Genomic DNA, 14,023 nt, shown 5'->3' on the forward strand with positions numbered 1-14,023 from the left:
CAGGTTGTTGGTGTAGAGTAACAAAGAGAGTAGTGTTAGTGAGTAATGAACTGAAATGGAATAATGGGTATATTTGTAATTGATATTCTAAAAGTAATAAAGCAAAACAAAACGTGAGGAATTGATGCCTGTGAACAACTTTTTAACATATAACAAAAAGCGAAAACTAAAACAAAAGATGCTTTTATAATACCCAAACATGTTTATTTTTTAGAAAATAAATAAACAACTTTTAAAAGCTTAGTTAAACAACCCTAAATTGTCAAAAATCATAAAAAGAACTACAATAAGTAAGATACGTGTTGACTATTGGGGTGGGTTGAGTTGGGTTAAAACTTCTTTAATGATTGTTTTTCGTGAGCTAAAAAGTAAATATTAGATATATTTTAACCGAACAAGAACATGTTCAATTTAAAACGAACGTACATGAACACAAAATTTTGTTCGATTAAGTGTTCATTTTCACTAAAAGTTAAATACACACCTACGAACATGCTCGTTCGCGTTTGGTTCGTTTACATGCCTACATATAATGTTGTAATTAGGCTAACTCAAAGAAATAGCAGTAGTTGACTTTCTATAATAGTTTGACAATAGTCAAACTGTGTTTATATGATTTAAATGGAACATAATTTATTTGTATAAAAAGGAGATGATTCTGATATAATTTAACCACAATTTGAAAACACATAAACGTGGTATAATTAAGGTTCACATCATGATCAACAGTTGACCTTTTGGTCAAACTATTGAATTATTGATCTAATTACCCATTCAAGCATCTACCTGCACTCACAATGAACTTTTACTAACGGTAGCATAAAGACATTATCATTTTCATACAATGTATCCTGTTTCCCTAATATCATTAAAAATCAAAATTATGTTATAAGGTTTAAATGTTGTTGTTTGGGAATAATAATAAAAAAAACTAAACAATGTATTTTTGTAATTGGCTTAAATTTGTCGGATATGAAATTTGGATTTATTTTTTATTTGAATAGACGAAAATATCCCTCATGTGGAGGAGGTTTTAACGGCATTGGTTAACTCCGTTTGGAACTTGTATACAAATGGATACAATTTGAATTAATATGTATTCAAAGTGTTAAAGGTTTAGAATTTGTATATAAATGGATGAAAGCAACAAACCACATGTGTACAAATAGAATTTTTTTTTTATTTTTGAGTTGAACTTGTATTTATATGAAACTACATGGTAATCTATTTAACCCGGTTGTACCTCCCAGTATAATCCATACTAAATCTGGTACGAGTAAAATACCGTTTTTTAAAACATTTGCAGTAATCCATTTAAAGAATTCGTTAGTTTAAAAAATTTTTAACCATATAAATATTTATAAAAAGTTACAAACCAATTACTATAACTTTAGTCCAATAATTACCCATCAGATAACTATTAAACCGAAACAGTGCAAAACCCACGTTTTAAAGGACCCTCAAAAAACCCCAGATTATTTTCCTCCTCACTTCTAACCAATATGCGACCACCGAGAGGCGGCGGGTTCGGCAGCCGAGGCCGCGGCGGCGGCGGATTTCGAGGCGGCAGGGACGGCGGTGGCCGTGGCGGTCGCGGTGGCGGCCGGTTCAACGAAGGTCCACCGGAGCAAGTAGTAGGTTCGTAATCATCATCTTCTAATAATAATGGAACTGTAATGATGACGTAACTGATTTTGATTTGATTTGAGTGTGCAGAGGTTTCGGCGTTTCTTCATGCTTGTGAAGGAGATGCAGTGACGAAGCTTACTACTGAGAAGATACCTTTTTTTAATGCTCCCATTTATTTGCAAAATAAGACTCAGATTGGCAAAGTTGATGAGATTTTTGGTCCCATTAATGAATCTGTGAGTCTGATTTCAATAGTTTCATTCTTTCTTCAGGGGCGCCGAACCGGAGCTCAAGCTCAGCTTGTTGGTTTTTTAATTATTTATAACTTTTCTTGGTTTTCTAATTAGTTATGTTTTTTTATAGTTATTTACACATACACATATACTTATAATTTTTATATATTATGTAACACGAAAAGGGCTCAAATAAAAATAAGAAGTTTCCTAGGAATAGTAAGAATCAATAGATTTTTGATATGGGGCATTACAAATTAGGATGAAAGAACAATTCTAGGAAACTATGACGCCTCTTATGCTGATAGAGTAATTCTAAGAAACTATGTCGGTTTTTGGTAATTTTAAATCTCAACCATTGATTAACATGATCCAATGGCTATGATTTATTCCTAGCCTCCCTAGGAAACTATTTGTTTTAGTATAGCCCTCCTATGTAACACATATTACTTAATTATTATATCATAAGTTTATACATGATAAAAGCCATTATATATTAAATAAAAGTTATATATATATAAAAAACTCATTGTGAGCTGGCTCGAGCTCGATATGTGAAGCTCGGGCTTTTGCCTGTTTATTTAAATGAGCCTCAATAAAAGCTTGAGCTTGCTAAAGCTTGGCTTGATTCAAGTTTTTAGCTCACGGGCGGCTGGACTCGTTTATGCTATTTATCATCATATATACTTCAATTTTTAACCAATTTTACTGGTTTTTTTAGTTTTGTATTATCAATTAGGGTTTGTACTGATATGTGTGTTATCTTTGAAAAATGTAGTTCTTTTCAGTCAAAATGATGGAAGGTATTGTAGCAACTTCATATGCAGCTGGTGATAAGTTCTACATTGATCCAATGAAGCTTCTACCTTTATCCAGATTTCTTCCCCAGCCAAAGTATGTTTTTTTTTCTGTTATTACTTGGAAAGTTGGATAGTCTTGCATAAATATTGAATTAAGACTTTATTGGGGTGCTTATAGACGGTTGAAACCGATCAAACTGCTTAAACTGAAGCAAGTCAATAGGCTTGGACCATTTGAGATACTAATGGTGAGGTTCAGGGGTTGGTTAGGTTTGAAACTTGAAACCTTCTGTGTAAACCGAACTGACCCTTTAAGCTTTACTATAATCATGACCCATCTTTGTAATTTAAAATTTTTAAATTTACTAAACGGAAGAGTTTGGGAAAAAATTGGTGCAAGCTGTCAAATGGTCAAAACTGAACTGTTAAACTGGTCTGTCAAGCGAGCCACCCAACCCGGTCGGTTTAGTTTGACGTCCCTTGAAACCGTAGTTAGTGGTTAAGCCAATATATTTTGATAAAAAGTATTAAACTGGTCGGTGAACACACCCCTAGTCTCTCTTTAGTATTTCAATCGTGTCTAGTGGCCTTTAAAGTTATCAAAGATTTTTAACTGTGAATTTATTCTTGGCTGATTTTGAACTCTGGATGTTAAATAGGGGAGCAAGCGGCGGTGGACGTGGTGGTGGAAGAGGAGGTGGTAGAGGTGGTGGTCGTGGCGGTTCTTTCCGTGGTAGAGGTGCTCCAAGAGGCGGCGGCTTTCGTGGCAGTAGTCGAGGTGGTGGCGGCTTTCGTGGTGGTAGCCGTGGTGGTGGGTTTGGTAGGGGCCGAGGGAGGTCCTAGAACAAGATATATATGCTGTTTTATGATTTTTATCTAGTGGACTTTGTTACCTGTAGTTTTGGTTTAAGTTTTGCTTCAAGTTTATGTTATGACATTTGATTTTTTGTTTGAAGTTGATGTCTGATCATCCACAAAAAAGATTTGTTACCTTTATATAGTTTGCGTGCAATGCTGTTAACGTATACTTTTAAGACAAAGGTCGAATTCAACGGTCAAACTCAAATGTATTGTATTTTAGTTTGTCAGAACTCAGGATCTAAAATTTGTGTTATGCATAAAGAATGTTAAAACCTGGCTTTAACCATAATTTCATTAGTAATATGTTGCACTAATGTTTAATACTGAGATTTTAGAGTATGTTTAAAGTTGCAATTGAGATTGTCAATTAGTCCTACTTCAATAGTCACTCATGTGTAAAATGATTACATTTTTTAAAGGACAAAAATGGTTAAATTTTGTAGCCCATAGGCCATGATTTGACAAAATTTGACCTTGACACTCAAAAGTAGCTAAAATGAGCAAACCTCATGGATGAAACAGAACATTACTATTCATGTAATGATACTGTTGTGTTAGTTTTAAGCCTCTTTTTGTTCTCTATGAATCTTTACATTCCACATACCATTTTGATAAATCTCAACAAAACAAATTGTAACATATATTAATTACAAACACTAGTCCAAACCATCACAAAACAACTGTTTTAAGAACAAATACGTGTTTGAAAGTTGAACTAAAACCTCACCTGACCAGACCAACCAGACTATTCCCCGTTAATATTCGACGAACAAAATGTAAAAAAAAGAAGACATCTAACTATTCCAAAAAAACAATGCTAATAACAGGTTGCCAAAAACACTAAATGCTTCCAATTAAAGCACGTAACTGTTTCTATTGAGCATGCAAATGCAACTGCAACTTCGGAGCCCAATTTCTTCTGCTGGAAAATCAACCTTTAATTCTGCTAGCAGATTGACCTCCTCACCATGATGTTGACCATAATTGACCACTATATCCAAAAACTTTACATGCTTTTTGTTGACCACAGCTTAAATAAAAAAACGTCTCCATTTGATCCACCATCTAAAACTTAACACATTAGTAAAACATCAGGTGTCCCGTTAACTATGTTTTATCTCTTAAGGGGTCAAACTGGTCAAACGGACTAAATTACAAAACTGGCCCATTTCAAAATAGCTATAGTTACAAGGTCGAAACATTATTATAATTAGCAAAACGGTCTCCCTTGCTATTCTATATTATAGCTTTGTAAAATTTATAGTACACATTTTTTTAAAGATGTACCTTAATTTATGATTCAAAAGGGGGCTTCAAGAGATTCATCCCACACATCAGCACTGCCATTAGAAACATCGTCAGCGTCTTCCTCCATCGACAGCCTAATATACTCCCGATGTGCAAACCGGTCCCACTCTGTTAATGTTGGATTCTCACGCTCCTGTATCATTAAATTATTTTTATATTAATATTTTGCCGACATAAATTAATTTCTAAATAATGTATTTACCTGACGTATGAGAAACGGGTCACGAGTTTCAAAAGCCATAAATTTATTAAGGTTAAAAAGAATATTAAAAACACTGCCAGCAAGCTTACTTCCTTTCAAATCACGCAGGGTAAAATATCCCTCATCCTGCAATTAACAAATCGTTAACATATTAATATAATACGAGTATATTGCATGGATGGTCCCTGTGATTAATAAATTGATAATTTGATATAGTCCTCAACCATCTAGTTTGCCTTTTGTAAATGGTTTCTGGGTCAAGTAAGATTACTATTTTGCCTTTCTAAAAGTTACACTATAACCGTTTACAATAATATTTATATTACATAGTAAAATATTACCTTCGGGCCAATCATGTCAACGATTTGACACAATATGTCCTCAAAAAGAACAGGCTCTTGGGCCATGCATTCCATTCGATGTAATTGTTCTTCGTAAAAGAATAGCATTTCGTTTCTTGTAATTATTCCGTTTGCGTCCAAGTCTACGCATTTAAACCTGATAATATATAAAAAATTAGAAAAGGGCAAATAAAAGATCAAATAGTGTTTCAAGAAAGAAGTCAAACAATTCTATTGAACTATGAGTCAAACTGTCAAAGTCAAACATACCAGTATTCCAAACTCTGCTCAGATGATTTGTCCTCTTCGGACAAAATAAAATAAACGAAATCTTCATATCCCATTTTCCCATCAACGCCACTGGTAAACTTTCTTGGTACCTAAACAAAAAAAGAAAAAAGAAAAAAAGTTTAACCATTTAAAAATTGAACAAAGAGAACACTTCTTTTTATAGATAAAATAAAACATAAAAATTTCGGTTTTGTCCTGTGGTTTGGTCAAAATAACCCTTTAGTCGAATGAACTACAGCTAGGCTTGTAAATGAACCGAACATACACAGCATATTCGTGTTTGTTCGTTTAACTTTCACCGAACAAACGATCCAACACGAACAGGGTTTTCTTGTTTGTGTTTGTGCTTTAAGAAAGTGAACGTAATCATGTTCGTTCGTTAATGATATAAATGAACAGTTCATTAACGTAAACGGACATACGCGAACAAATATAACTCAACATAGATGAACGAGCATAACTGAGCAAACACAATTAGAAGTAAACGTGAATATCAATCTGTTGGGACTGAATAACTAATAAAGCAAGACTAAATTGTAATGGGCCTAATAATTTAAATGAATACATAGACTAACAAACTTAAACAAACGTAAACTATCAAACATAAATGAACGTAAACGAACGTTCATGAACAAAAATGAACGAACAAGACATGATGTTAGTTCGTTTAGCACTTTAGCTAAATGAACAAAAAGTCATGTTCGTTTGTTTAATAAATATAAAACTTCCCGCCAAATGGTTCACAAACAGTTCAGTGAATGTTCGGTTTGTTTCAGGCCTAACTACAGATCTGGCTTTAATTGAAATGAAAATGACACCACAGTGATTGAGAAGTCAAATTAGAAATGTTCAACAAAGAGTGCTATTTTGGCCAAACCACAGGAAAGACGACCGTAACTTACTCAAAGAAAAAAGTCAATGATATTACAAACCTGGGAAAATATTCGGTCAACAATTCGGTATGTGAGTGCATGATTCCCGTATCGTATTAGATTCTCTTTATCGATCAAGAAATCATGATCCGTGTCAAGCTCCCAAAACTTGCAGTAGATTACATAAAAATGCTCGTACGAGAAATATCTGTAACAAAATAAAATATTAGTAACTTAATATATATTAACGAATTGACTCAAACTATACAAAATATTACTTCAAAACTTTGTTTATGTCCTCTTCTTCATCTGCGTGTTGCATTGCAGCGATTAAATTTCCATGTTTTAGCTCCCTCAGGGTAAGACGAGAATCACCCGCTCTATTCATGTAGTAGAAGATTCTGTATATTACTGTTTCAGCTGGTCACAAAAAACGCAATACTTAAATAACAAAACTCAAATATTTTAAGAAAAGATCAAATCAATATTTATGACATCAGAATCATAAATTACACAAACCAACGTTGAAGAGGAAACAATTGTTAAAAACAAAATAAGACAATGAAAATATAACAATATGGAGCGTTGCTAATTTTGCACATATAATTGATTTAATAATAAAAAATAGGGAGAATTTCATATACATCCTAAAAAATTGCAAAATATCATATACACCCTAATGCAAACTTAAAATTTGATATTTTAACAAGTTATTAAGGGCATATATGATTTCTTAAGTTTGCACTTGATATATGTATAATAATATTTTGCAAGTTTTTAGGGGTATATATGAAATCATCCCTAAAAGGTAATTCAAACATGCATACCATATCTCTCCTGAAATTCAGGCGTGCCCTGTAAGAACTCCAAACCCGGATGAGTTGCCAGTAGTTCCCGCAGTATGGGTTTAAAATCCTCCTACAATGATAAATATTATGATTTCATTAATGGGTGAGTTTTTCATTTCAAAATGGGAAAGCAAAATCATGATGGAACGAACAGATTTGATGCTATAAAATTACATGAGTCAAATATCTCAAATCTGGCTGTTTCAGTAGTGTATATATCCGAGTAGCAACATCTTTAATTAACATGTTACCATTAATCCAATAATCAACAAATGCATCCCTGCAAAAAAAAAAAAAAAGATAAAGCTTTTTATAAAAACATTTAAGCATTTCTTCAAAGAAACATAAAACTATACAAACTTACCTAGTCACAACGCCTGTGCCTGCAACGTCAATATTTTTAAAAAGGACAGCCGAAAAGAAAGACGGTAGCTCGCAAAGTTCCTTCGTAAGCGGTTTAAGTTCTACAAATTTTATATAACATTAGCATGGTCAAACTACAAAAGCTGACCATTCATATAGCAAATGTGGTTTGAATCTCACCGTGCAATTGTAGTCCATCAGGATGACCATAGAAAAACTGATTACATTTAAACAAACATTTTTCTTTTAAGTCTTTAGGCGCTGGTCGGCCATTTTGAAAGTAAAACTGCAACAATTGCACATAGTGCAGTTAAGTTTAATAATTAAAGAAAACATATTTAAAAAAAATAATAACTCAATTTCTTATTAATTTGACCTGTGGTATCAACTCTTTGACGGGCTCGCTTATAACTTTTAATGGAGAACCTAATGCAGATGGGCCCACTCTCTGTTTTGTGATTCGGGGAGAACCCGATGATGAACTTCTTGGTGAAAGTGGAGGCACTAAATTTCCAGAAGGAGTTTTTGGGCTGGAAATTGATCCGGCTATATTTAATGGAGCGCCCGCTTTAGCATTGTTGAATAAAGATTTCACCTATATACAGACATAAAATACCATAATAAACAATTTGAAATTGATATTATGTGAATAACCCAAAATTACCTTAGGACACTGAAAACCAAAAATGAATAAAAAGGCCAAACTAATTATAATTTTAATCATACATCATGCAATACATACATTTCAAAGGAACAAATTCAACAATAAGAAGAATTGCACTTTCAGAATTGTGATTTCAATCATACATCATGCTAAAATTACATTCCTAAGCAACACATTCAGCAACAAAAAGATAGCAACTTTAATGTAGCATAATACGAAATGTTCAAGTTGGATGTCCAAACTTCACAGTGCACTAATAAATTACCAGACTAAGTTAGAAAATCCTTGATATGCTACAATTTCTGGGAAATCCCATATAACAAAAGAATACAAATAGCATCTAATATCAAAGATGCAACTGACTATCAGTAATACCGATCTCCCATTGTTAATAGTCAGTGACTAGGCATGTAAGATCCTCATCATTCCACCATTAGAGATCGTCATCCATCTCCTCTTCACATGTCCAAACCATCTCATTATCTCATCCCTTATCTTATCCGCAATCCCCAGAAAGACTTCATCACTATCTCAATCCAACCTTGTGTGCCCATACATCCATCTCAACATCCTCATCTCCGCCACCTCCAGCTTTCTCGCTTGTGTCTTCTTGATTTTTCACTTGACTTATACGCAGGCCTTTGCGCTCTATGGCTGCTCGCCACTCCTCTGGTCTCTTGTTTATTTCATGCTTACCCTCTGCACCGGCACAACATCATCGACAAACAGGCACCACCGAATGTCCCCCTGAATTGACGAGAACTCATTTAAGACTAGTGCAAAAAGAAATAGACTCAACGCGGATCTTTAGTGAAGGCCCATCTCCACATAGAAGGAATTCGTATCCCCCTACTAGTGTCCGAACAATTGCCCTAGCACTGCCATACGGCCCATACAAATACCTAATTATGTCTATATACCTTCAAGGAATCCCTCTTTCCTCGAGACTATCCCAAATTACTCCACAAGTCAACGGGCCACACTATCATAAGCCTTTTCAAGGTCAACGAACACCATATGCAAACCCCCGCTCCTTTATATATACTTTTCCATCAATCTCCTTAGGATGTGTATGACCCCCGTAGTAGACAGCCCTGGCATAGATCCAAATTGATATACCATAACTTGAGTTTCCTGTCTAATCCACGCCTAAATAACCCTTTCCTACAACTTTCATAGTGTGACTAAGGAGCTTAACTAATTGTGATTTCAATAACCCTTTCCCACACTTTCAAACTGAAAACCAAAATGAATTAGAAAATAAAACTATTTGCGATTTCCACCATACATCATGCAATACACACATTCCAAAGCTACTAGTTCAACAATAAAAATGAGTGTACCCTTAGAACTATGATTACATCATAACTCATACATCATGCTATAGTTACATTCCTATGCAACAAATTTAACAACAAAAAGATTGTAACTTTACAATTGGATGCACCTTTCGAATTATGAATTCAATCATAATTCCACCATTATTCATCAATAATCCAACAAAAGTTGCTAGTTTAAATCCTCTCATTATTGCAGCCACTAAAGTAAAAACTCCAAAAACAGCAAAAAACTCAGCCAACTTATCGAGACAATTCCGCTTTTAAATTCTGTAATTTGAGTTTGTCTATTTATAACATTATTATTGTCCAGATGTCTTTCAACATCCTATTTACAAAGCATTTGTGTTACTACTACAAATATCAACAACCACTTATTGCACACAATTCTTTTACTAAATAACGCAAATCACTCAGCTTTAAATGATAATAACTTAAAACATAAATAAAAAAAATATTATTATTATTATTACCAAAAGGGTGGTTTCAGAAAGTGAAAGCCATTGGTCGAACAGCTTCTGTGCAACATAAGGATTCGACTTAATAGCCAAAGAAGACACCTCATTCAGCTGCAACAATTCCGGGTCAAGAAAACCCGAATCCCCATTATTATCCAAATCCATCAATCGGGTCTCAAACTGAACGATCACCTAACCCTAGAAATTGGGGGTGTTTCTTCAATTGTGTTATGAAGATCGATGGGTGAAGTGAATCGTATAATAAAAATCGACTCTTTGAATGAAACAAATAAAGAAAGAGAGTATATGTTTGTGTGTATATATATGTATGTATGTAGAATAATATAATATAATAATAGGGTTAATAGCACCTGGAGTGGGGGTGAGGAAGAAGGAAACCGCGTACAGACACAAGCATGGTTAGGAGAAAACCTATTAATTGAATCCGAAATCAAATCGAAAGCTGCTCGGTAAAAGCTAGAATCTAGTCGAGATTAAATATAAGTTTCTTTAATAAACGAGCTTGAGTCTGTGTCTGAACAGGCTATAAATTTTATTTAATGCGTTAAATATAAGTCATTAGCATATATAAAATTAGACGAGCTTGAGCTCAGGCTCGGCTCGGCCTATTTACGACTCAAGATAAAACCAAATTGAAATAACATATCCAAACTAATAACGAATGGTTTAGCTTTTCCTTTTTAAAATTAAAATTACGGTTAGGTTTTAGTTATGATCGTTTCAAAATTGGACAAAACCAAACCACAACGAACTTGTTTATGATGTTTGTTATTGGATTTATGGTCCAAACCTACTATTTTGGCCAAAAGTTTCATACCTATATTGATTAATGAGCGACTAACAAGTAGTTTTAAAAGTTTAAAGTCTAAATTCATTTGTAATCATATTGTTTCTAGTTCATAATCGATAAAATCATTCGGTGTTCTTCGAGTGAAGGTCGATCTGAACTTAGTTAAATCGAGGGCTTCGGTTTTGCATTGTAAGTTTGATAAGATTTCGTTTATCTACCTCAGATTACCAATAGGTGCAAATATGAGATTGGTTAGAAGCTGAAAACCAATCTTAGACAAATTTGATGAAAAATTATCTAAATCGGTATTGGGTAGTTTGGGTATGCAATACTTCTCTATATTCAAAGCTCGGTTATGGTGTTAAAGCAATTGGAGAAGAAACGAATATGATTTTTATGGGTTGGGAATGAAGAAAAAGAGAATATTAGTTGGGTTGCATGGCAAAAAAATAATTATTAGATAAAAATCGTGGTGGGTTAGGGGTTGGTAGTTTAAAAGCAACGAACACGACTCTACTTACTAAATGGTACAAGAATGACAGTGACTCAAAACTCTTTGGGTCAAAGTCTTAACAGCGGTGCATATGAGTAATCATATTTTGGGAACGAATCCGGCATTCCAATTAAAAAAGTCTATTGGTGGCCCTTGGAAAAATATAGGTAGAATGGAGTATGATGATTCGGTGGCCAGTCTGAAGATGCTTGAGAGACTTTGTGTTCGGTTCGGGATGGGTGATAAGACACAGTTTTGGCTTGATATTTGGACATGTACATAACCTTTAAAATTGTTTCCATCTTTATTCTTGCTTGAAAAACAAAAAACGATATACCAGTGAAAGATTGTTAAATGTGGATAGAAAATGAGATTAGATGGATATGGAGATGGAAGAGAGTTCAAAATTCGGCTCGTTTAGGTAATGATCTAAAAAATTCTCTAAATCTGCTATCGAATGTGTCTATTGTGGATTAGTTGGATAGTTGGTGGTGGAAGGGTATTGTCGGCTCAGTGAATCCTTTCTTAGTTAAAAATTTTGAGGTGGAATATCGATAATGTTGATCATCAATTGGTAGATGGTAGTTACTAGTTGAAAAGTGCCCCTGTTAAGATAACTTATTTTATATGGAGGCCTTTTAATAGATATAATTTCCACAAAAACAACATTGTTGACATGAGGCATAGATGTGTGTTGTGTTCATCGGAATCAGAAACGACAACACATCCTATGGTTCATCGTGGAACTGCAAAACGAGTTTGGTTTATCCTGCCTGCATAGTGAAGCTTCTAGTTACAACCAATTTCAGCTTGGTAAAGGACATTCTTGAAAATCCTTACAAGCCTAAGAAGAATAAAGAAGAGTGTATGGCAATTCAAGCAATCTCAATGGTCACATGTTGGATGATGCGGAAATCAAGAAATGATAGGATCTTCAACAATAAACATATGTTGGATATGTTGGTTAAAAAAATCAAAGCAAAAAATCAAAGCAACCTCATTTCCTCAGGTTCAAAGATAGGAACAAAAGATTAAGCTTGAAATGAGATCAACGATGCAAATATTTTTGAAAATGTTCCTTTATAGATGGTCTCTTGTTTTCTGTGAATTAATTAGTTTGTTATTCGGTTGTTTGTACTCTTACTCTCGCTTCTAATGAGTGGCTCTTTCTTTTTTATTCTTTTATAATATTGACCTTTCATAAAAAAAGGATTCTCTCGATTTTTTTTTGGTTTTTCATTACATGTACGATTTTTGTTTTTTATGTATGAGATTACTTTATATAATAGTAACCAAGTTTTGATAATCAGGTCAATCATAAAATATTTTATTCCAATCAAGTCACTAAAGTTTTCTTTTTGTTCCAATTTTAGATATTTTACCTGTATAGCAGGTTATCTAGGTTTTTTTTTTAATTTTTAAATAGTTTGACATTGCATAATATTTTTTAAAAATTGAAAAAATTAGTAAAAATTGAGAAAAATAATTTTTAAATTGCAAAAAGAAAAAATATATATGAAAAATTGCGAAAAATTACAATATAATTAATATGTTCTTTTTTTTGTATCGAAGCAATTAATAATTCTACTATTAAATATTTTAATATCACCTAACTATCTTTTTGAATTTTTTTCTAAAAAAATGGTGGTTTCTTATAAAAAAAAAACCATAACTTAAATTTTTCTACCTTTTTTGGCCATTTTTCACAATTTAAAAATTATTTTTCTCAGTTTTAACTAATTTTTCAAATTAAAAAAAAATATTTTGCAATGTCAAACTATTTAAAAATTAAAAAAAACCTAGATAACTTGCTATCCAGATAAAATATCTAGAGTTGGAACAAAAAAGAAACATTAATGACCTGATTGGAATAAAATATTTTATGAGTGACCTAATTGAAGCAATTTTAAAACTTGATTACTATTTTATAGAGTTATATATATATCTTGTAAGCTAATGCTTTTAATTTTATAAGAAAAGAGGAACTTATTTAAATAGGTAAAGTTTCCGAAATAAGAACGATAAACAATCACTATTTTGGACCAATTTTGTGCTTAGCAATAAATGAAAGGAGGTGAACCAAACAAAAAGAATTGATCCGTTCAACAAGTGGTTCTTTCACAAAATACAACCATCGAATTATTTAGTTCAGTTTAAGTTTCATGTTTTAAAAAAAGGTTAATCGAAACAATTGCTTGTATGCATGTATCTAAGTTGTTTCATGTGAAAAATGAAGTATCGAACTATGTCAAACGGTTCAGTCTGAGGACCTTTTGTTGTTGACTTGTAGTCGTATATGATACAATATACCGTAAAAATTTGCTTTTATTGCAAAGACGAAAGATTCAAACATGATTCTCAATATTATGACTAATCAACTTCTAATGCTATTTTGAAATGATTACGTGAACTTAGATAACCTTGATAGCATTCTCCATATATTCACATGTGAAAGTATTGAATGAACTTTCCGACAAAATATCAATGAAGTAACATGCACTATACTATGATG

The 14,023-nt window shown here is 33.1% G+C and overlaps 2 protein-coding genes across 2 annotated transcripts; one reads left to right on the forward strand and one right to left on the reverse strand.

The window, feature by feature from the left end:
• The first annotated feature begins 1,462 nt into the window (after positions 1-1,462).
• LOC143596257 (H/ACA ribonucleoprotein complex subunit 1-like protein 2) lies at positions 1,463-3,640 on the forward strand. Its single transcript, XM_077075081.1, has 4 exons — positions 1,463-1,638; positions 1,717-1,865; positions 2,641-2,756; positions 3,322-3,640. The coding sequence occupies exons 1-4, from the start codon at positions 1,503-1,505 to the stop codon at positions 3,503-3,505; spliced, it is 585 nt and encodes a 194-aa protein (XP_076931196.1). The 5' UTR covers positions 1,463-1,502; the 3' UTR covers positions 3,506-3,640.
• Positions 3,641-4,380: 740 nt separating this feature from the next.
• On the reverse strand, positions 4,381-10,372 carry LOC143596258 (serine/threonine protein phosphatase 2A regulatory subunit B''beta-like). The gene is made up of 13 exons (XM_077075082.1): positions 10,223-10,372; positions 8,125-8,343; positions 7,929-8,034; positions 7,750-7,849; positions 7,560-7,665; positions 7,365-7,455; positions 6,816-6,957; positions 6,598-6,745; positions 5,645-5,754; positions 5,375-5,531; positions 5,034-5,159; positions 4,811-4,964; positions 4,381-4,553 (listed from the first exon to the last, which is right to left on the reverse strand). The coding sequence occupies exons 1-12, from the start codon at positions 10,370-10,372 to the stop codon at positions 4,824-4,826; spliced, it is 1,596 nt and encodes a 531-aa protein (XP_076931197.1). The 3' UTR covers positions 4,381-4,553; positions 4,811-4,823.
• Positions 10,373-14,023: the final 3,651 nt, after the last annotated feature.

Source organism: Bidens hawaiensis, unplaced genomic scaffold (assembly GCF_021521415.1).
Source record: "Bidens hawaiensis isolate Kalapana, Puna unplaced genomic scaffold, B.hawaiensis_p1.1 tig00046191_1, whole genome shotgun sequence".
NCBI lineage: Eukaryota > Viridiplantae > Streptophyta > Magnoliopsida > Asterales > Asteraceae > Bidens > Bidens hawaiensis.